This window comes from Bufo bufo, chromosome 3 (genome assembly GCF_905171765.1).
Source record: "Bufo bufo chromosome 3, aBufBuf1.1, whole genome shotgun sequence".
Lineage (NCBI taxonomy): Eukaryota > Metazoa > Chordata > Amphibia > Anura > Bufonidae > Bufo > Bufo bufo.
This window is the reverse complement of record NC_053391.1, coordinates 508,717,572-508,741,624: the sequence shown is the minus strand read 5'-3', so window position 1 is coordinate 508,741,624 and position 24,053 is coordinate 508,717,572. Positions and strand designations below refer to the sequence as shown.

At 43.5% G+C, this 24,053-nt stretch overlaps 1 protein-coding gene across 1 annotated transcript in view; it reads right to left on the bottom strand.

The window, feature by feature from the left end:
• The window catches only part of LOC120993875 (E3 ubiquitin-protein ligase MYCBP2-like), a 145,982-nt gene that overhangs the window by 24,149 nt on the left and 97,780 nt on the right, over positions 1-24,053 (bottom strand). The window contains exons 20-24 of the mRNA XM_040422346.1: positions 20,291-20,410; positions 17,578-17,659; positions 16,794-16,911; positions 15,237-15,441; positions 8,548-8,701 (exon numbers count right to left, since the gene is read on the bottom strand). Coding sequence (XP_040278280.1) covers positions 8,548-8,701; positions 15,237-15,441; positions 16,794-16,911; positions 17,578-17,659; positions 20,291-20,410 — 679 coding nt within the window. The remainder of the gene's footprint in view (positions 1-8,547; positions 8,702-15,236; positions 15,442-16,793; positions 16,912-17,577; positions 17,660-20,290; positions 20,411-24,053) is intronic.

Sequence of the window (24,053 nt, the reverse complement as noted above, 5' to 3'; positions counted from 1 at the left end):
AATCCCGGTATCGTATCGATACCGGGACAGAAGTATCGATTGGGTATCGAAATTTCGATACCCGCAACAACCCTACTCTGTAGTAATGCACTATCCCATCTCCTGCTGCCGCTGTTAGCCGGGTTTCAGCGGCACAATGCGCATGCGTGAGGCTTTAGTGACTGGGCACAATGTAAATGTATACATGGCAGTCTATAGTGACTGGGCACAATGTAAATGTATACATGGCAGTTTATAGTTAATGAGCACAATGTAAATGTATACATGGCAGTCTATAGTGACTGGGCACAATGTAAATGTATACATGGCAGTCTATAGTGACTGGGCACAATGTAAATGTATACATGGCAGTTTATAGTTAATGAGCACAATGTAAATGTATACATGGCAGTCTATAGTGACTGGGCACAATGTAAATGTATACATGGCAGTCTATAGTGACTGGGCACAATGTAAATGTATACATGGCAGTTTATAGTTAATGAGCACAATGTAAATGTATACATGGCAGTCTATAGTGACTGGGCACAATGTAAATGTATACAGGGCAGTCTATAGTGACTGGGCACAATGTAAATGTATACATGGGCAGTCTATAGTGACGGAGCACAATGTAAATGTATACATGGCAGTCTATAGTGACTGGGCACAATGTAAATGTATACATGGCAGTCTATAGTGACTGGGCACAATGTAAATGTATACATGGCAGTCTATAGTGACTGGGCACAATGTAAATGTATACATGGGCAGTCTATAGTGACGGAGCACAATGTAAATGTATACATGGCAGTCTATAGTGACTGGGCACAATGTAAATGTATACATGGCAGTCTATAGTGACTGGGCACAATGTAAATGTATACATGGCAGTCTATAGTGACTGGGCACAATGTAAATGTATACATGGCAGTTTATAGTGAGTGAGCACAATGTAAATGTATACATGGGCAGTCTATAGTGAGTGAGCACAATGTAAATGTATACATGGCAGTCTATAGTGACTGGGCACAATGTAAATGTATACATGGCAGTCTATAGTGACAGAGCACAATGTAAATGTATACATGGGCAGTCTATAGTGAGTGAGCACAATGTAAATGTATACATGGCAGTCTATAGTGACTGGGCACAATGTAAATGTATACATGGCAGTCTATAGTGACTGGGCACAATGTAAATGTATACATGGCAGTCTATAGTGACTGGGCACAATGTAAATGTATACATGGGCAGTCTATAGTGACTAGGCACAATGTAAATGTATACATGGCAGCCTATAGTGACTGGGCACAATGTAAATGTATACATGGCAGCCTATAGTGACTGGGCACAATGTAAATGTATACATGGCAGCCTATAGTGACTGGGCACAATGTAAATGTATACATGGGCAGTCTATAGTGACTGGGCACAATGTAAATGTATACATGGCAGTCTATAGTGACTGGGCACAATGTAAATGTATACATGGCAGTCTATAGTGACTGGGCACAATGTAAATGTATACATGGCAGTCTATAGTGACTGGGCACAATGTAAATGTATACATGGCAGTCTATAGTGACTGGGCACAATGTAAATGTATACAGGGCAGTCTATAGTGACTGGGCACAATGTAAATGTATACATGGCAGTCTATAGTGAGTGAGCACAATGTAAATGTATACATGGCAGTCTATAGTGACTGGGCACAATGTAAATGTATACATGGCAGTCTATAGTGACTGGGCACAATGTAAATGTATACAGGGCAGTCTATAGTGACTGGGCACAATGTAAATGTATACATGGCAGTTTATAGTTAATGAGCACAATGTAAATGTATACATGGCAGTCTATAGTGACTGGGCACAATGTAAATGTATACATGGCAGTCTATAGTGACTGGGCACAATGTAAATGTATACATGGGCAGTCTATAGTGACGGAGCACAATGTAAATGTATACATGGCAGTCTATAGTGACTGGGCACAATGTAAATGTATACATGGGCAGTCTATAGTGACGGAGCACAATGTAAATGTATACATGGCAGTCTATAGTGACTGGGCACAATGTAAATGTATACATGGCAGTCTATAGTGAGTGAGCACAATGTAAATGTATACATGGCAGTCTATAGTGACTGGGCACAATGTAAATGTATACATGGCAGTCTATAGTGACTGGGCACAATGTAAATGTATACATGGCAGTCTATAGTGACTGGGCACAATGTAAATGTATACATGGGCAGTCTATAGTGACGGAGCACAATGTAAATGTATACATGGCAGTCTATAGTGACTGGGCACAATGTAAATGTATACATGGCAGTCTATAGTGACTGGGCACAATGTAAATGTATACATGGCAGTTTATAGTTAATGAGCACAATGTAAATGTATACATGGCAGTCTATAGTGACTGGGCACAATGTAAATGTATACATGGCAGTCTATAGTGACTGGGCACAATGTAAATGTATACAGGGCAGTCTATAGTGACTGGGCACAATGTAAATGTATACATGGGCAGTCTATAGTGAGTGAGCACAATGTAAATGTATACATGGCAGTCTATAGTGACTGGGCACAATGTAAATGTATACATGGCAGTCTATAGTGACTGGGCACAATGTAAATGTATACATGGCAGTTTATAGTGAGTGAGCACAATGTAAATGTATACATGGCAGTCTATAGTGACTGGGCACAATGTAAATGTATACATGGCAGTCTATAGTGAGTGAGCACAATGTAAATGTATACATGGCAGTCTATAGTGACTGGGCACAATGTAAATGTATACATGGCAGTCTATAGTGACTGGGCACAATGTAAATGTATACATGGGCAGTCTATAGTGACTGGGCACAATGTAAATGTATACATGGGCAGTCTATAGTGACGGAGCACAATGTAAATGTATACATGGCAGTCTATAGTGACTGGGCACAATGTAAATGTATACATGGCAGTTTATAGTTAATGAGCACAATGTAAATGTATACATGGCAGTCTATAGTGACTGGGCACAATGTAAATGTATACATGGCAGTCTATAGTGACTGGGCACAATGTAAATGTATACATGGGCAGTCTATAGTGACGGAGCACAATGTAAATGTATACATGGCAGTCTATAGTGACTGGGCACAATGTAAATGTATACATGGGCAGTCTATAGTGACGGAGCACAATGTAAATGTATACATGGCAGTCTATAGTGACTGGGCACAATGTAAATGTATACATGGCAGTCTATAGTGAGTGAGCACAATGTAAATGTATACATGGCAGTCTATAGTGACTGGGCACAATGTAAATGTATACATGGCAGTCTATAGTGACTGGGCACAATGTAAATGTATACATGGCAGTCTATAGTGACTGGGCACAATGTAAATGTATACATGGGCAGTCTATAGTGACGGAGCACAATGTAAATGTATACATGGCAGTCTATAGTGACTGGGCACAATGTAAATGTATACATGGCAGTCTATAGTGACTGGGCACAATGTAAATGTATACATGGCAGTTTATAGTTAATGAGCACAATGTAAATGTATACATGGCAGTCTATAGTGACTGGGCACAATGTAAATGTATACATGGCAGTCTATAGTGACTGGGCACAATGTAAATGTATACAGGGCAGTCTATAGTGACTGGGCACAATGTAAATGTATACATGGGCAGTCTATAGTGACTGGGCACAATGTAAATGTATACATGGCAGTCTATAGTGACAGAGCACAATGTAAATGTATACATGGGCAGTCTATAGTGACTGGGCACAATGTAAATGTATACATGGCAGTCTATAGTGACAGAGCACAATGTAAATGTATACATGGCAGTCTATAGTGACTGGGCACAATGTAAATGTATACATGGCAGTCTATAGTGAGTGAGCACAATGTAAATGTATACATGGCAGTCTATAGTGACTGGGCACAATGTAAATGTATACATGGCAGTCTATAGTGACTGGGCACAATGTAAATGTATACATGGCAGTCTATAGTGACTGGGCACAATGTAAATGTATACATGGCAGTTTATAGTGACTGGGCACAATGTAAATGTATACATGGGCAGTCTATAGTGACGGAGCACAATGTAAATGTATACATGGCAGTCTATAGTGACTGGGCACAATGTAAATGTATACATGGCAGTCTATAGTGACTGGGCACAATGTAAATGTATACATGGCAGTCTATAGTGACTGGGCACAATGTAAATGTATACATGGCAGTCTATAGTGAGTGAGCACAATGTAAATGTATACATGGCAGTCTATAGTGACTGGGCACAATGTAAATGTATACATGGCAGTCTATAGTGAGTGAGCACAATGTAAATGTATACATGGCAGTCTATAGTGACTGGGCACAATGTAAATGTATACATGGCAGTCTATAGTGAGTGAGCACAATGTAAATGTATACATGGCAGTCTATAGTGACTGGGCACAATGTAAATGTATACATGGCAGTCTATAGTGACTGGGCACAATGTAAATGTATACATGGCAGTCTATAGTGACTGGGCACAATGTAAATGTATACATGGGCAGTCTATAGTGACTGGGCACAATGTAAATGTATACATGGCAGTCTATAGTGACTGGGCACAATGTAAATGTATACATGGCAGTCTATAGTGACTGGGCACAATGTAAATGTATACAGGGCAGTCTATAGTGACTGGGCACAATGTAAATGTATACATGGGCAGTCTATAGTGACGGAGCACAATGTAAATGTATACAGGGCAGTCTATAGTGACTGGGCACAATGTAAATATACATGGCAGTCTATAGTGACTGGGCACAATGTAAATGTATACATGGGCAGTCTATAGTGACTGGGCACAATGTAAATGTATACAGGGCAGTCTATAGTGACTGGGCACAATGTAAATGTATACAGGGCAGTCTATAGTGAGTGAGCACAATGTAAATGTATACAGGGCAGTCTATAGTGACTGGGCACAATGTAAATGTATACAGGGCAGTCTATAGTGACTGGGCACAATGTAAATATACATGGCAGTCTATAGTGACTGGGCACAATGTAAATGTATACATGGGCAGTCTATAGTGACGGAGCACAATGTAAATGTATACAGGGCAGTCTATAGTGACTGGGCACAATGTAAATGTATACATGGCAGTCTATAGTGACTGGGCACAATGTAAATGTATACATGGCAGTCTATAGTGACTGGGCACAATGTAAATGTATACATGGCAGTCTATAGTGACTGTGTATACTTTTAGGAAGGCTGTTAATCACTGAGCAAAACTGCCCACTGAACTCTAAGGCCTAGTTCACACGAACGTGTGCGATCCGTGACCGTATTGCGGCCCGCAAATTGAGGGCCGCAATACACGGCCACAGTTCCGTGTGCATTCCGCATCACGGATGCGGACCCATTCACTTCAATGGGTCAGCAAATCTGGAATAGCGGAACGGCCGCACGGAACAGGACCCCTCGGAAGCACTACGGAGTGTTTCCGTGGGGTTGCGTCCCGTACTTCCGTTCCGCATTAAGATAGAACATGTCCTATCGTTTTGCGGAACGGGCGGATCGCGGACCCATTAAAGTGAATGGGTCCGCGATCCGATGCGGCTGACCTACGGCCGGCGATCGTGCATTGCGGCCCGCAGCACGGGCCACACACGTTCGTGTGAACTCTGCCTAAAGCACAGAAAGAGCAAAGATGGAAATACATAAATTACAAGTTATACTGAATCTTTTCCCACAAACTTATACAGTTGCAAGAAAAAGTATGTGAACCCTTTGGAATGATATGGATTTCTGCACAAATTGGTCATAAAATGTGATCTGATCTTCATCTAAGTCACAACAATAGACAATCACGGTCTCCTTAAACTAATAACACACAAAGAATTAAATTTTACCATGTTTTTATTGAACACACCATGTAAACATTCACAGTGCAGGTGGAAAAAGTATGTGAACCCTTGGATTTAATAACTGGTTGAACCTCCTTTGGCAGCAATAACTTCAACCAAACGTTTCCTGTAGTTGCAGATCAGATGTGCACAATGGTCAGGAGTGAGTCTTGACCATTCCTCTTTACAGAACGGTTTCAGTTCAGCAATATTCTTGGGATGTCTGGTGTGAATCACTTTCTTGAGGTCATGCCACAGCATCTCAATCGGGTTGAGGTCAGGACTCTGACTGGGCCACTCCAGAAGGCGTATTTTCTTCTGTTTAAGCCATTCTGTTGATTTACTTCTATGCTTTGGGTCGTTGTCCTGTTGCAACACCCATCTTCTGTTGAGCTTCAGCTGGTGGACAGATGGCCTTAAGTTCTCCTGCAAAATGTCTTGATAAACTTGGGAATTCATTTTTCCTTCGATGATAGCAATCCGTCCAGGCCCTGACACAGCAAAGCAGCCCCAAACCATGATGCCCCCACCACTATACTTCACAGTTGGGATGAGGTTTTGATGTTGGTGTGCTGTGCCTCTTTGTCCATAGAATATTTTGCCAGTACTGCTGTGGAACATCCAGGTGCTCTTGTGCAAACTGTAAACGTGCAGCAATGTTTTTTTTGGACAGCAGTGGCTTCCTCTGTGGTATCCTCCCATGAAATCCATTCTTGTTTAGTGTTTTACGTATCGTAGATTCGCTAACAGGAATGTTAGCATATGCCAGAGACTTTTGTAAGTCTTTAGCTGACACTCTAGGATTGTTTTTCACCTCATTGAGCAGTCTGTGCTGTGCTCTTGCAGTCATCTTTACAGGATGGCCACTCCTAGGGAGAGTAGCAGCAGTACTGAACTTTCTCCATTTATAGACAATTTGTCTTACTGTGGACTGATGAACAGCAAGGCTTTTGGAGATACTTTTATAACCCTTTCCAGCTTTATGCAAGTCAACAATTCTTAATCGTAGGTCTTCTGAGAGCTCTTTTGTGCGAGGCATCATTCACATCAGGCAATGCTTCTTGTGAAAAGCAAACCCAGAACTGGTGTGTGTTTTTTTTATAGGGCAGCTGTAACCAACACCTCCAATCTCATCTCATTGATTGGACTCCAGTTGGCTGACACCTCACTCCAATTAGCTCTTGGAGATGTCATTAGTCTAGGGGTTCACATACTTTTTCCACCTGCACTGTGAATGTTTACATGGTGTGTTCAATAGAAACATGGTAACATTTAATTATTTGTCTATTAGTTTAAGCAGACTGTGATTGTCTATTGTTGTGACTTAGATGAAGATCAGATCACATTTTATTACCAATTTGTGCAGAAATCCTTATCATTCCAAAGGGTTCACATACTTTTTCTTGCAACTGTATATCTACCTGCTCGGCGGCTCCTGCTCTATAACATGCTGCCCCAAGAATGTACATGACAGGTTCCCTTTAAGTTTATAAATACTCAGAATTAATTTTGCCTGCAAATCCAACCTTAGGCCTCTTGTACACAAACTTTTTTTTCGTTTACGTTGCGTTTTTTGTGGTCCGTATACGGAACCATTCATTTCAATGGATCCGCAAAAAAAAACAAAGGTACTCCGTATGCCTGCCGTTTCCGTATTTGCGTTCAAAAATAGAACATGTCCTATTATTGTCCGCATAACGGACAAGGATAGTACTGTTCTATCAGGGGCCAGCTGTTCCATAAAAAACGGAAGGCACAAGGACGTCACCCATATTTTTTGCGGATCCGTTTTTTGCGGACTACAAAATACTGAGAAAGCCATACAGTCCTGTGCAAGAGACCTCATGTACACAAACTTTTTTTGCGTTCCGTATATGGGCCGTATTTTGATTCCATATATGGTCCGTATATGGAACCATTCATTTCAATTCACTCTGTGCTGTCCACATCCGTTGCTCCGTTCCGTGGACCCGCTAAAATTATGAGTCATGTCCTCTTCTTGTCCGTTTTACGGACAAGAATAGGCATTTCTATAATGGGCCTCCTGTTCCGTTCTGCAAATTGCAGAAGGCACACAAGGCCATCTGGTATAATTGGATATAAAAAAAAAAAAACAAACAAAAAAAACAACACCACACACAAACCATGCCCCATATCGGTTGGGATGGCCTTGTGGTGGTAGTGCATCCTATATTTGTACGATAAACATTCCAGTAAAGGAGAAATCTAGTATTCCTCTACAGCAGGGATGGCCAACCTGAGGCTCTCTAGATGTTGCAAAACTACAACTCCCATCATGCCCGGACAGTCTACAGCTATCAGCCTACAGCAGGGCATGGTGGGAGTTGTAGTTTTACAACAGCTAGAGAGCCGCAGGTTTGCCATGCCTGCTCTACAGCAAACAAGCCATGCAAATGCTGTATTTTATGTCCAAGCATAACTGCTCCTACATGATATGGGAAGAAAAACACTGCTTTCCATGATATTTGTTTCTACAGGAGGAAATTATTCGAGAATTTCTACCTGGACCAGCATGAAGTGTCTGTCTCACATATCTGCAAGTTAGTATTCTGTTTTTTCAGCAGTTTATTACATACATGACACATATGTTTTTAACTCATAGGTTACAAACCTCCAAATCACATCATGGACAGGGTCCAAGCACACCCCAAAACCTTGAAGATCTTCTTGTTCGGAATCATTAAATGTAGCACAACTTCCATCAACTTTATTAATGAGAAGGCATTTGAATGGTGGAGGTTCAGACATAGAAGCTGGCACCAGACCTGTAGACAAAGAGATGATAAAAATTAAATTCTTGGTACACAAAAAAAATTTATACATCAAATGGACGGCATCCGCCACCAAATAGAGATAGGCCTCATGCACACGACCGTTGTTGTGTTCCGTTCCGCAAAATGGGGTTCCGTTATCAGTTTCCGTTTTTGTGCCCGTGTGTCTTTATTTTTGGAGGACTACCAGACAAAGGAAGGTAAAAAAAATAAATAAATGTCTAAGACAGGTTTGCCATGCAAATGATAGGAATAAAACGGACGCGGATGACAATCTTGTGTGCCTCCGTGTTTTTTAGCTGTCCCATTGACTTGAATGGGTCCGCGAACAGTCTTCCGCGGACAAGAATAGGACAGGATACAACGGTCGTGTGCATGAGGCCTTACATTGTGTAAAAAACAAAAACCAACCCTTATGTTAACATGTGTTTTTTATTTTTTTTTACTGGACTGGGCTTTTGTATCTTTTTCCTCCCAAACGTATATGTTAAACGTAGGGCAAAAGCGTGAGGTGAACCCAGCCTTATATTGACAATTATATTTGGCTTTGTGGACAGTCATACAGGCACCAAAAGAAAAATACACCAATCGGCCGAAACATAGGGGCTCAATACCGGAAACAAAACGCTTCAGTTTTGTCCCCATTCATTGTCAATGGGAACAAAACTGAACTGAACAGAATGGAATGCTCCAAAATGCATTCCGTTCTGTTTAGTTGCATTCCCATAATGGAGAGCAAACTGCAACATGTTGCAGTTTGCTTTCCGTCCTGGGATGTGGAGCAAGATGGATCCAGCATGACCCACAGTGCAAGTCAATGGGGACGGATCCGTTTTCTCTGCCACAATAGAAAACAGATCCATCCTCCATTGACTTTCAATGGAGTTCATGACGGATCCGTCTTGGCAATGTTAAAGATAATACAACCAGATCCGTTCATAACGGATGCAGATGGTTGTATTATCAGTAACGGAAGCGTTTTTGCTGAACCCTGCCGGATTCAGCAAAAACGCTAGTGTGAAAGTAGCCTAACTCGTGACAATGGCATCTGTCAAATTAGGCTACTTTCACACTCGCATTTTGGTTGGATCCGTCATCGATATGCAAAAAGGAGATTTTTGTATAACTTACCAGTAAAATCTTTCTCGCTCTTCATTGGGGGACACAGGAACCGTGGGTATAGCTATGTCCTCTAGGAGGCGTTGACACTAGATAAAGCTGTTAGCTCCTCCCACTGCAGCTATTCCCCCTCCAGCCTGGAGAGAGAGCTTCAGTTTGTGCACAAGCAGGAGTAGAAGCAAGCCAACCAAAGAAAAAACATAGAACACCAACCATGGCAAAAGACCCAACAGGGTTCTAACCAGCAACTGCCACTGTGGTCGAAGAAACAATACTGGGAGGGTGCTGTGTCCCCCAATGAAGAGCCAGAAAGAGATTTTACTGTTAAGTTATACAAAAATCTCCTTTTCTCGCCCATATTCATTGGGGGGGGACAAAGGAACCGTGGGACGTTCAAAAGCACAGGGAGGGAAAAAAAAATACAGACCCATGGAAGCAATTGTCCCTGCAGGCCTCTAAAAAACTGCCGCCTGCAAGACCAAGCGGCCTAAGGCAGCGTCCGCCGATTCAAGCATGCACCTGGTAAATCTTGTGAATGTGTGTAAGGAGGTCAAGTAGCCGCCTTACAAGACTGTGAAGCCGAAGCGCGATTCCTCCGAGCCCAAGATGCGCCCACCGTTCTGGTGGAGTGTGCAATGACACCTAAGGGCGGAACCCTGCCTCGGGCGTGGTATGCTTCAGCAATTGTAGACCGAATTTAGCGTGCAATTTCCACCTTGGAAGCAGTCAATCCCTTTCGAGGACCCTCCGGAATGACAAAGGAGATCCGTACTGCGGAAGGGACCGGAGGCTGCTAAATAGATCTTCAGAGCTCTGACAACGTCCAAATTGCGTAACTCCTTTGCCTTAGGGTGTAAAGGAGATGGACACAGTGAGGGAAGGACAATTTCCTCATTAATATGGAAGACAGAGACCACCTTCGGAAGAAAAGAAGGGACAGGCCGGCGAACCACCTTGTCCCTATGAATAACCAGGAAGGATTCTCTGCAAGAGAGCGCCGCCAACTGAAACACCCGTCTGATGGAAGCGATAGCGACCAGAAAAAACTACCTTCCAGGACAGGAGTAGGAGAGAAAACTCCCGCAAGGGCTCCAGGGGAAGCCCGGAGTGTTGGAGAGGACTAAATTCAGATCCCAAGGCGCAAAAGGAGGACAGTACGGAGTAACCGTATGTGCCACTCCCGGAAGAAAGGTCCTTAGAGGCCCCAGGGGGGCCAGAGGGCTCTAGAAAAGGATAGAAAGCGCAGACACCTGACCCTTCAAGAACTAAGGGCCAGACCAAGGTCCAACCCTGATTGTAGAAAGGCAGGACCGTGGGGAGAGAAAAACGAAGTGGCAGAACATTTCGGCTTCCACAGAAACCCAGGAAGGACCTCCAGGTCCTGTAATAGATCCTGGACGATGCAGGCTAGCGGATGACATCTGCCGAAAAACCTCTTCGCGTAGAAGGGCGGACTTAATAGCCACACCAGCAAACGAAGAGACCTTAAAAACTAGTGGAAGACCGGACTCTGCGAAAGAAGGCCATCTCTGAGTGGCAGTGACCAAGGACGTCTCCTAGGAGAACAGGGTCGGCGTACCACGTGCGACGGCCAATCCCCGGGGCGACTAGGATAGTCGGAATACCCTTCATCCCAATATTCCGTAGAACTTTGGGTAGGAGGGGAAAAGGGGGGGGGGGGGGGGGAAGAAACATAAAGGAGAGAGAACCCCTGCCAAAGGGAAATCGGGGCATCCACGCCGCAAGCTTAAAGGGCTTCTGTCACCCCACTAAACTGTCTTTTTTGTGTACTTATAATCCCTATACTGCGGTTTATCCATACATAATGTGATTAATCATTTTGGTTCAGTAGATTCTGCTAAAAACGTACTTTTATAATATGTAAATTACCTGTCTACCAGCAAGTAGGGTGGCTACTTGCTGGTAGAAGCCGCATCCTCCTATCAGAACTCTCTCTGGCTGACCCTATCTGCTATCAAGATCTCGCGCCTGCACCGTAACGGTATTCAATCGGCGCAGGTGCACTGAGAGGCGGACGCTCGCTCGGCCGCTCCATCCTCAATGCGCCGATGACGTCACATCTACACTCGGCGCAGGCGCATTGAGGATGGAGCGGCCGAGCGAGCATCCTCCTCTCAGTGCGCCTGCGCCGACTGAAGACAGGTACGGCGCAGGCGCCAGATTTTGAATGCAAACAGGGCCAGCAGAGAAAGATCCCATTCGCTGGCCCTGTCAATCAACATGCGGAGGGGGCGTCATTATGATAGGAGGATGCGGCTGCTACCAGCAAGTAGCCGCCTACTTGCTGGTAGACAGGTAATTTACATATTATAAAAGTACGTTTTTAGCAGAATCTACTGAACCAAAATGATTAATCACATTAAAGGATAACGGTCGTATTTTTATTTTTATATTGGATTGTGGTGATTAATATCACCTTGGTGGCCCTATTTCAACTTTTCACTGTGTATTCAATAACCCCTTAATTCCACATTTTTGTTCCCTGTGCTGCCTATTTTTACCTGTGCTTAAAATAGGGTTGCTAGGCATGGTCCTAGACGGAGCACGCAGCGTGCAGAGTCACATTACTGACAGCCAGGGACTGTAAGTAAATTATTAAAGCCAGGTCCTCCCCAGCAGCTGATAACAGTGCCTGGGCTGTGTGCACTTCTCCCTGTCCCTGCGCTTGGCAGACGCTCCCTCACTCAGCAGAGCTGGAGAATGCAGAGTTGAATCAGCGCACAACAGGGAAGGGAGATCTTCCATCTGCTCAGTGTATAAATGAAAGCAACATGTGGTAAGAGGACCCCTTTGTGCTGCAGGAGATTAACCCTTTAGGGGGAAGGGCTCTGGTTACTGACACTTTTGGGGGGCTATTGTTACTGGCTAGTGAGGGCAGGTGGGATCAGCCTCAGGGTGAGGGCAGTGGTGGCCATCTTAACTGAATAGTGAAATTGCAGTTTTATGCAGACTGGTTGCTAAAGGCTGAATCTTATTAAATATGGGGTAAGTCAGTCTAATAGTAACTGATTCTGGAATATCATGTTATTAGTAACGACATATATGAAAATTGAAATTGGGGTCTAAATGCGACAGTTATCCTTTAAGGATCTCCTGCTCGGGAGAGAAAGGTGGGAAGCTTCCGAGACAGACAGACAGACAGACAGACAGTCTCGAAGCCATCAAGTCCACGTCCTGGCGACTCCAGCGCAGACAGACCGCCTCGAACACCTTCCGCAGTCCAGGAACACAGAAGGGAGAGGCCGTCAGCCATTTGTTCGAGGAGGAAGAAGAAATAGAAGGGTGTTCCGTTCCAGGAATGGAACGTCTATCAGCGCGGCAAGACGTGACAGCAACCCTGCTCCATCTGGTGTGGGGAGTCTCGTAGCCTACCCCCGGAATGGGCGGTGGGTAGTATGATCACCAGGCGGCTGACGTGACCTAGACATTAGTCACGTCTTGAGAGGTAATATAGATACAGGTAGCACACCCAGGACCAATAAGAAGGATTCACCTGCAGAAGGAGAGATGTGGAGTGCGCCACATCCCACCAGCCGGGTCCAGAACTCTGGAATAGAAGGCCACTAAAGAATACCCTGTGCAAATGCAGATGCAACCAGGGATTAGTGGCTGTGCCAAAACTCTGCCCGAGGAGGAAGCCAAGCAAGGGGAGCCACAACTGTATCGCTAGCCCATACCCCAGCGGAGGAGGGGGCCATACCGCAGAGGCCACCAATTCAGAGCTAGAAGAAGCCGCCACCTACCGAAGGAGCTGTGCAGCAAGAACCATTGTAGGGGTAACGCAAATACCACTCTCCCAGAAGTAGCCAGCGCCTGCACCGTCATCGCAAAACTAAGCGGGAGGCGTGAGGCTATCCCCTAGAAGCCATGGCACCATACTGCCCCAGTTCACCAAAGAGGGAGGGAGGGGGAAGAGGGTAAAAACATACTTACCTAATCCTGTGTACTCACCTCATCTTCATCCTCTTCACCCTCGCTAAGTGGACCCGCAAGGTCACCTTTTCCAGCAGGGTCACCTCCTCAGCAGCTGGCACCGGAGTGGCAGGAGTCAGGCATGGCAGGAGGGTCTTCTCTTTAGAGGACCTAGGTGACCCTTCTGCTGGCGGGATGCAGGGACGAGGCTGCCCTGGTCCACCTTGTCAGGGAGGAGGCAGCGTGGCGGACCAACACTGGCGTGCTCGCCTGGGAGAACAGGGAGGCGAGGCGATCACTGTTTCCCACCTGAAAAGGAAAAAAATAAATAAAAAATCTTCAGGAGCTACCCTGCAGAACAGGGAGGTCTTGCCTCCTATTGTTACTAGAAAAAAATGAAGCTCTCTCTCCAGGCTGGAGGTGGTATAGCTGCCAGGGGTGGAGCGAACAGCTTTATCTAGTGTCAATGCCTCCTAGAGGACATAACTATACCCACGGTTCCTGTGTCCCCCAATGAATATGGGCGAGAAAACTGATCCGTTACAATAATTCCATCCGCATGCATCCGGCATGAACGGATCAGTTTGTATCATCTATAACATAGCCAAGACGGATCAGTCATGAACTCCATTGAAAGTCAATGGGAGATGGATCAGTTTTCTATTGTGCCAGAGAAAACTGATCCGTCCCCATTGACTTACATTGTAAGCAGCGTTTTGGTGTCCGCCTCCCGAGCGGAATGGAGAGTGATATGAGACAAACTGATGCATTCTGAGCGGATCCTTCTCCATTCAGAATGCATTAGGGCAAAACTGATCCATTTTGGACCGCTTGTGAGAGCCCTGAACGGATCTCAAAAATGGAAAGCAAAAACGTGAGTGTGAAAGTAGCCTTAGACAGCAAGTAAACAGTTCATGAAGTTGATGTGTTGGAAGTGGCAAAAACAGGAAAGCAGAGGGATAAGAACGACTTTAACAGAGGCTAGACGACTGGGTGAGAGCATCTTTAAAATGCCAGGTCTGGTGCGGTGTTCCCAGTATGCAGTGGTTAGTACCTACCAAATGTGTTTCAAGAATGGACAACCGGTAAACTGGGAATCAATGGGCGCCAAGGCTCATTGATGCATATGGGGAGTGAAGGCAAGCTGTCTGATCCCAAAGGAGAGCAACTATAGCAAAAATTGCTGAAAACTTAACGGTTGGCAATGACCGATAAATGTCAGAACACACAGAACATCACAGACTGGTGCGTAAGAGACCTATCAGAGCCCATGCTGACTCCTGTTCACCACAAGTGCCTAAGGGGATGTGAGTATCAGAACTGGACCATGGAGACGTGGAAGAAAGTGGCCTGGTCTGATGAAGCACATTTTCTTGAACATCTTGTGGACAGTTCGGTGCATGTCGCTAACCTGGGTGAAGAGATGACACCAGGATGCACCACGGGAATGAACAAACAAGTCACTCTTCTTGCTTACCTATTATATGTCGACTTGCAAAGATTTCTGATGTAGCCAAAACATGAGAGTTTATAAGTGCTTCATCTATCCGCAGAAAGGTCTGATCGCCACTTGCACCAACCCATGTTGCTTTCCTGCCATACTTGGCACCGATGTTAGGCATAGATGCAGGCTTTGCATTCCAGTATGGCATGTCCAGGATTGGCCTTCCAAGCTGTCCTTTCTAAGAATAATAAAAGAAAGTGCAGTCTTAAAACATATATACTAATACTCAATAATAACTACATATAGTTTAGCTACCACTAAACATTTTAGGAGTCATTAAAGAGGAATCTGTCATCAGATTTGTATATATGAAACTGGCTGACCTGTTGCATGTTGGTCCCATGTTCATATGATGTTTTAATGTATGCAAATGAGCCTATACACCTATAGGCTCCCCTTTCCCTGCAACTGCTGCGCCCTTCTCCACTTTGACAGGGTCAGGCAGTGAAAGCGTCATCACGCCTGGCCCTGTCAAAGTGCAGATGCAGAGAGAGCAGAGCCTCTAGGTGTAATGGCAACGCCCCCGTTGCTCCTAGAGGCTTAATTGCATATATTAAAACATCATTTTTAATAGGAGGCAGGGCAGACCGGTGTGAAGCTGGTAACTATGAATCTCCTGTTTCGGGGGCCAAGCCGCAGGAACTTGTTAAAAAATCATTTACAGTGAAAACTAAAAATATCAAAAATTTGATGTTAAAAGTGAAATGTTACATCTAAGGCTACTTTCACACTTGCGGCAGAGTGATCCGGCAAGCAGTTCCGTCGCCGGAACTGCCTGCCGTATCCGGCAAAACGTATGCCAACTGATGGCATTTGTAAGGCTGATCAGGATCCTGATCAGTCTGAAAAATGCATAAAAATGCCGGGTCCGTTTTTCCAGTGACATCTGGAAAAATGGGCCGGCATTTTTTTTTTTTTAATGCGCAGAACAGAAGGACGGATGCGGCACTAATACATCCGGCGTTCAGGCAAGTCTTCCGTTTTTTTGGGCCGGAGATCAAACTGTAGCATGCTGTGGTTTTATCTTTTTATCTTTTTCCTGATCAGTCAAAAAGACTGACCTGAAGACATCCTGATGCATCCTGAACGGATTACTCTCCATTCAGTATGCATGGGGATAAAACTGATCAGTTCTTTCCGGTATAGAGCCCCTAGGACGGAACTCTATGCCGGAAAAGAAAAACGCTAGTGTGAAAGTACCCTAAGGAAGTATTTAGGCTTTGCCCATGCAGGTCAAATTGAGCACAAAAATATGTAACAAATTTACAGGTCTGCATTCTCATATTATGGAAGCTGGTGAGTGGGATCTGCTACAAGTGCTTCACTACTAGTTTTTTTGAGGTTTTTTTTTTTGCCAGTCCATCAGGATCAAAAGGAATTAAAGCAAATATATCTTACAACTGCCAGATGTGCTTCATACAGAGATGAGGATTCCATTTTGTCATCAAAAATGTCCTCATACTTGTAACATGACACACATTATAACATCAGTGCAATAGAGAACGTAGGTTTTTTGTTTTAAGCACTTACAGAGAAACTCCCAAAAGTGAAAACCTGCCCGTCCATCAATAGAACTGCAGTGTGATTGCTCCCCGCTGTGACTTGCGTGCTGGGTCCTGGCAGCGCTTGTACCAATGTTGGACATCCCCTAAAAGAGCAACGGCTATTTCAGAGACTGCAATATCACTGCATATATATTTTTACAGAAGACTATTACATTAAAAAGCATTAACACTCCTTATCCTATCTAGTGAATATTATATACTTATCAGGAACAAGCTGAAGGGATTCGTTTCGTACATTACAAGTGATTTGTGTATCATCTTCCAGAGCACAATGAATTAACCGTCTCCACTTACACTTGGAGAAACCCTAAACCTTACACGAGGAATGCACAGGACACGGCACATTTTCAAATTTCCTGCTGTGTGGGATCACAACGCAAAAACCAACCGTTTTTCTCCATCGCACTTATTTATGAAGAATAAGACTAAGTTCACATATGCAGCCAAATGCAGGAACAGAAATAGAATAGCTAGATCTTGTATTTGCAAGATACCAGTGGTGCCCAATGGAGGCCCCTCCGTCAGGTTTCCATCATGGATCCGGGCATTCAGCCAGACAAAACATTGCATGCAGTTGTAAAACATTTTTATGGAAAAGGCCTCTTATGAATAAGAGTAAGACAAAAAGGGGAAAATAAACAAAAACCCTTTAAACTAAACTACTATACCATTTAAAAAAAAAACAAAAAAAAAAAAAAAAACACTAAATATAGTGTCAGATACGTTGCTCAAAAATGTGTTGCACTTACCTACAACTGACATCACCATGTCCCAGCTGCCCATGTTGACCATAGCCAAAAGTATAAACGTCACCATTTTCCATTAGTACCACTAGAAGAAAAAAAGGAGCAAAGAAAGGAAATTAAATCACATATATACTACTATTGGGGTCACTCTAAAATCTGCATATAAAACCAAGAACTTACTTGTCAAAAGCCATAAAGTACTGAAATAACAGCTGTCAAGTAGTTTATAAAACGGATATTAAAACTGCTGCAATTATGTAAATAATGATTAAAGTGGTTGGACACTTTCTGGCTATTAGTGACCAATATGTATAGAAGATGATTATATGGCACTTACTAATATAGCCTTTGTTGAAATACTGCACCACTTTCTATATTTTAAAGGTATGCTCCTTGTTTGCCAAGTCTTTTGTGCTGTCTACACAGAGGTCCTGTCCATCAGATGGCCGTAGATGGAGGGTCTTGTGACCAGGCAATCACCTCCATGCGATGTCTCCTGTAGCAGCGCGGTACATCAGCTCTAAACTCCCAACAGAACAAGTGCAGATGGCAGGTGCAGGAGGAGGAAACACCTTACAAACACATTGGGCAACAGTAACCCAAAAAGTGACCAACCCCTTTAGTCATTGCATAATAAAAGTTTCTGTACATTTCTAATATACTTTTGGAGATGATCAAAAATGGACACGCTTATGGCAACTGTACCTGTTGTGTAACTGACCATATTCATGATCTCTGCTACATTTCTTTGAAAGGTACTATTCTGGTTAAAAAGGCTGCACCATAATTACATACTGAATTTCTCTTAGATTACGCAACATAATTTTTCAACTGGAATCATATTTTGAAAAGTTGCTCCCACGTCTAGATAGATATTAGTGTTATGTCCCTTTGAAAACCCACCTAATATGTCCACCATTGGCCTGCAGAACCGTAGTGCGCATGTGTCCACCAGCATCAGATACATTAAGTGGAAGTTATTAAAAGGATTTAAAAGAACACCAGGAGGCACCATAAGCGTGTAACAGCAATTTCTAGTGCACTATTTTTTTTTAACGATTCCAAGGCAAAACATTTTTTATAATGTGCATTTTACTACAACCAAACCTAGTTCCAAACAGCCTGGAATCTAAGCTAATGTTTACCTACTTACTACAGGCCAGGGAGGAGATTTGAGCAGCTAACGAATTATGCTCAGAGAAAGTTCTAGATACAATTTGGAAATCAATTAGGAACATTGCCTCAAATTGTTTTTAGTAGTGTGTGTAAGAGACCCACTAAAATATCATCCATCTTGCTGCAAATGAGTTCGGCTGCGGAGTTCTTTCCTGCAAATCTGGACAGAATGGTGGAGTTGCAAGCATGGATGTCTTATGTCCCCTATAATCAAGTAGTGAAGAGACCTAGGAGGTGGAGGCCATACACATTTCTTTATACAACTCTCCAAGTAATTAGCCCCTCACTAAGGTAGTCTATTGAAAAGTGTTTTAGGTGGGTGGATCCTTTTTAGACATACATTTACTTAACATAACAAATACATCCCTTTAAAACAAAACTTTAAATGCGCTGACAAGATATTTAAAGAGTACATAGGATTTCATGTGACTTTTCAGAGTAAGCAGTCATGTTTGTACATGACGAATAATACTACAACTGACTATTCTATGATTTAGAGCAGGGATGGCCAACCTGAGGCTCTCCAGCTGTTGTAAAACTACAACTCCAATCATGCCCGGACAGTCTACAGCCATCAGCAGGGCATGGTGGGAGTTGTAGTTTTACAACAGCTGGAGAGCCGCAGGTTGGCTATGCCTGATTTAGAGCTTGGATAACAGCGAGAAATACAGGATCTCTAATACCGCCAGTTTTCCTGAGCTAGTGGTGGGACACTAGTCGCTATGATGTCTCCCATAGAAGCACACAGAGAAAATGAAATACTGCTCCCCTATCTCCATGCAGCACACCCACTGAAGCAACTGCAACATGGAAGACATACAGCAGTACTGAGCAGTTTAGATGTGAATCCAACACTGGGATGAGATGGAAAACTTACTAAATGCTGTATGTGTCTCTGCCTTTCTACAGCTTCCCTCCTTCCTACGACTCTGTAGACTTCTATGTAAGACTGCTTCTAACCAATCTTCACTTAAATGGATTCTCCAAGTTTTGGATACTGATGGCGTATCCCCAGTATAGGTCATTAATATTAGATAAGCGGAGTTCTGACAACCAGCTGTTTGAAATGGCTGCGGCATTCCATGAGCACTTAAGCCTCTTCCCAGGCCGGCGACATCACCGTAAAATCTGTTACATGACCTAGGTGCAGGTGAATGGGTCTGAGCTGCAAAGCCAAACAACTGCTATCAAATGGATGGGGCTGTGCTTGGTGAGCCATGAAGAGGTCACGGTTTCTTCAAACAGTTAATCGGTGGGGATGCTGGGAGTCTGACCCCCACCGATCTCATATTTATAAACCCAATATGGAAGAGCCCTTTAAAGACTCATTTTAGCAGTGAACTACGTAAGCAAAAAGGGCAAATTTTCTGTGCTAGGATGTGTTACAACTTTCTAATGTTTGCTCGTACGACTGATCTATGGGACAAAGTTAAAATCAAGTTACTCTTAAAATTCTGGGTATACCAGACATAAACCTCGACACCATGTCAGATTTGTACATTTTTTACCAGCATCAAAATGACAAGAATGGAGCCAATACCTGAATGATGGAACCCACAGCTGACTTGAACAGCCCGAAGCTCACTATCAAAGCGAACTGTTCCAGGAGGATAAGTAGTGATTTTGCTGGCATCTTTCTCCCCTGGTTCTCTGCCTTCATCTGCAACAAATACAGATAACCACCATGAGAAAACCTGCAGAAGATTCAGAACTTTATAGAGGTCTCCCACACAGTACTAATGTTCCAAATAACCCTGGATAGAAAGTTGCACATTTAGGTGGAAATGAGATGGGTCCAAACAGGTTAATAAGCACCATCTGTAAACTCTGTCCTGTGCATAGAGGACACTCAAAGTAAATTAAACGCAATAAATGTACACAAAGTAACCATCTTCTGACGCAATATCATATTGGGAAATAGACCAAATATTTAGAGAAAATGCAAACCAACCATTTCTACTGCTTCAAAGAATGTAAATGAAAAAATAAAATTTCAGAGTATTTGAACATTTTTAAATAAACCTGTCTAATGCTACTTTCACATTTGCTTTGTTGTTTTCCGGTATGGAGATCCAGCAGCGGATCTCAATACTGGAAAAAACATTTCTGTTGAGTCCTCATGCATTTTGAATGGAAAAAGAGATCAGTTCAGGATGCATCAGGCCGTCTTCCTTCCAGCAGCATTCCATTTTGCGACTGGACACAAAACCGCTGCAAGCTACGGTTTTGTGTCTGGTCATAAAAACGGGAAAAGACAGATCCAGCACTGAAAACAATGCAATGGTGTCTGACCCGTTTTCTTAGGAGCTAAAAATTTTTTGTCGCCCATTGACTTTCAATGTCTTTAGTGACGGATCTGTTTTTTCCCAGTTTTGATTTGACACAACAGCATCCTAACGGAACGGATGCATACTGATGTGCAAAATCATAACGGATCAGTTTAATTCCGGTATTGAGCTCTTCTGCTAGATCGCCGTACCGGAATTAACAACGCAAGTGTGAAAGTAGCCGAAGGCCTAGTTACTCTTTCAACATATCGCTCTATTTTGGACTCCTATGCTCTATGGATAACTAAAAAAGAGACTTGTATTTTGGTCTCGAGTCATGTGTGGCCCTCTATTTTCTGCAACCGAAAGGGTTTAGAAGACGTTATCAGCGTTATCTCCACACATGGCAGATTTATTTTCAGAATTTTCTACAACCGCCCCATTCTTCTAATTGTGGATGGAACTCGAATGCATAAATCCATGAACACATTCAGAGGTGTGGAATTGGCTTTTAGTCAGACATTTCTACAACAAATATGCCTGCATGGACATACCCTTATAAAGGTGCATGTGTAATCCAGACTGGCGATATCAGACCCTGATGAAAACACGCGGTCACTTCTATTTACCCAGTCATACTCTAACGTGAGCTGAGCATTGGAGTGAAGTCATTTTAGGAAAAACGCCTTGGTCAGTCCAAGTTAGTGAAACAGAGTTTTTATCACGGTCTTTATCACCAATTTAGGCTACTTTCACACTTGCGTTCAGAGCGGATCCGTCTGCTGTCTGCACAGACCGATCCGCTCCTATAATGCAGACGTTTGGATCCGTTCAGAACAGATCCGTCTGCATTATGGTTTAGAAAAAATTCTAAGTCTGAAAGTAGCTTCAGACAGATCCGTCCAGACTTTACATTGAAAGTCAATGGGGGATGGATCCGTTTGAAAATTGAGCCATATTGTGTCATCTTCAAACGGATCCGTCCCCATTGACTTACATTGTAAGTCTGGACGGATCCGTTTGCCTCCGCACGGCCAGGCGGACATCCGAACGCTGCTTGCAGCGTTTGGGTGTCTGCCTGCTGAGCGGAGGCTGAACGCTGCCAGACTGATGCATTCTGAGCGGATCCGCATCCACTCAGAATGCATTGGGGCAGTACGGATGCGTTCAGGGCCGCTTGTGAGCCCCTTCAAACGGAGCTCACAAGCGGAGCCCCGAACGCTAGTGTGAAAGTAGCCTTATACAGTCCTGAGATAGGGCATCATAAATAACTGGTTTACTCCTTGCCTTCTCAGGGCCATAACTATTTTATTTTCTAGTTCCCTTAGCTGTATGACGGCTTGTATTTTGTAAGGGCACTATTTAAAGGGGTTATCTGGGTTCAGTGATGAACCCGGACATATCCACATTTTCATCCAGTTAGCCCCTCTGATATAAGCATCGAAGCATGCTCTCCCTTGCCCTGCGCTGTATCGCTTTATGTTTTTACACTGCTAAGCGAAGGCTTCCGCCTAGCAATGTTGCTGGTGACGTCACCAGCACTGATGGTTTTACAGGCTAGAGCAGCGCTAAAGCCCGCTCATGACGTCACCGGATCTCCAAAAAAGCCTCTCTTTTTTGCATTCTCCAAAAGAATGCAGCCTATGCGAGATTAACTATAGTGCTAGGGAGCACTGTTACCTGCAAGCCTCCATAGGAATATACCTGTGGTAGGCATCGTAGCCTACAGCAGGCTCCAGCATACCACCACCAATGAACGGCTTCCCCATTTTTAGCATGGGGGAACCATTTGAGGCCCGGAAGTGCATATGAGGGGTTAAATGTCTGAGATCTGCATTATTACCGTTCTCAGACATTAGCGCTGGGTGTCTGCTGCTGTTTAAAGCAGGAACCCAGCATTAGCTGGGTTTTTAAGCCCCAGACATCCAGCGTACATGTACAGCAGCAGTCTTGCAAGTGTTAAAAAGCTTTTTTTTGTTTTTAGTTTGTTTTTTTATTTCGCACTGGTGCAATAAAGAGAGGACGGCAGATTTACTAAATTCACCAGAAGGCTAAACCGTGTTCGTGCCTTGCACCACCTTTATTATTACTAAGGGGGGTGGTTTGTAAGAATTTCTGACATTTGATGGATCTTTAAACTGCCTGGTCCAAGTTGATGCTGGATACTGGGAAGGATAAGCAAATCTGCCTCCCTGATTGAAAACTGGGCACATTTTAAAACCAATTTTCAGCACGGCAAAAGATAAATATATAAAAAGAGAAACTAAAAATTAATTGAATTGTGTTTACAACAGCTAGCTCTATAGAAATACAGCCTTCCACAAGAATACAATTTCCAGCTTACAGATGAGAGCAGCACCTACAAAGGAGAGGAGTGGGAAAATGTAAAATGAAAGAAGTGAAAACAGACAAAAGTGATAATTATATTGAAGTATAAATAAGAATTATATTGAAGCTTATACTACGGTTAAAATAGGAAAATGTTGAATTAAACATAACTATTTTATTGATGTATACTGGTAAAACATTCCAGAAATAACCACTGGATTGTTTGACAGCTGTCTAATGGCACAATATTTTTGGTCCTGTTTGTTATGGCACAACCAAGTATCCCCATACTATGCTGCTCTTAACCCCTTAATACCTAATATGACGTACATGTACCACATTATGTGCCTGCAATTGTATGGAGCGGGTGGCTGCTGTAAACTGGCGGGTGCTGGCTGTATCATACAGCAGGCACCTGGCTGCAATGACAGGGAATGGCGATCTGTGGAGTCAGGCAGAGGGATGCGGCTCCCTTTGCCTTCCAATCGGAGCGCCGCAGTGAGATCGCTGGCTCTAATCAGTTACCATCCCAGCCTGGATGCTTCTGAAGATTACAGGCCTGCCATGGTAAAGTATTCCGCGTTCAAATGTCTTATCAAAATATAAAAAAAATTCCTGTGCGGTGAACGCCATAACAGAAAAAAAAAATGCAAACGTGATTCACCATTTTTTTGTCACCTTGACCAAACATAAATTTATAACAGCGAT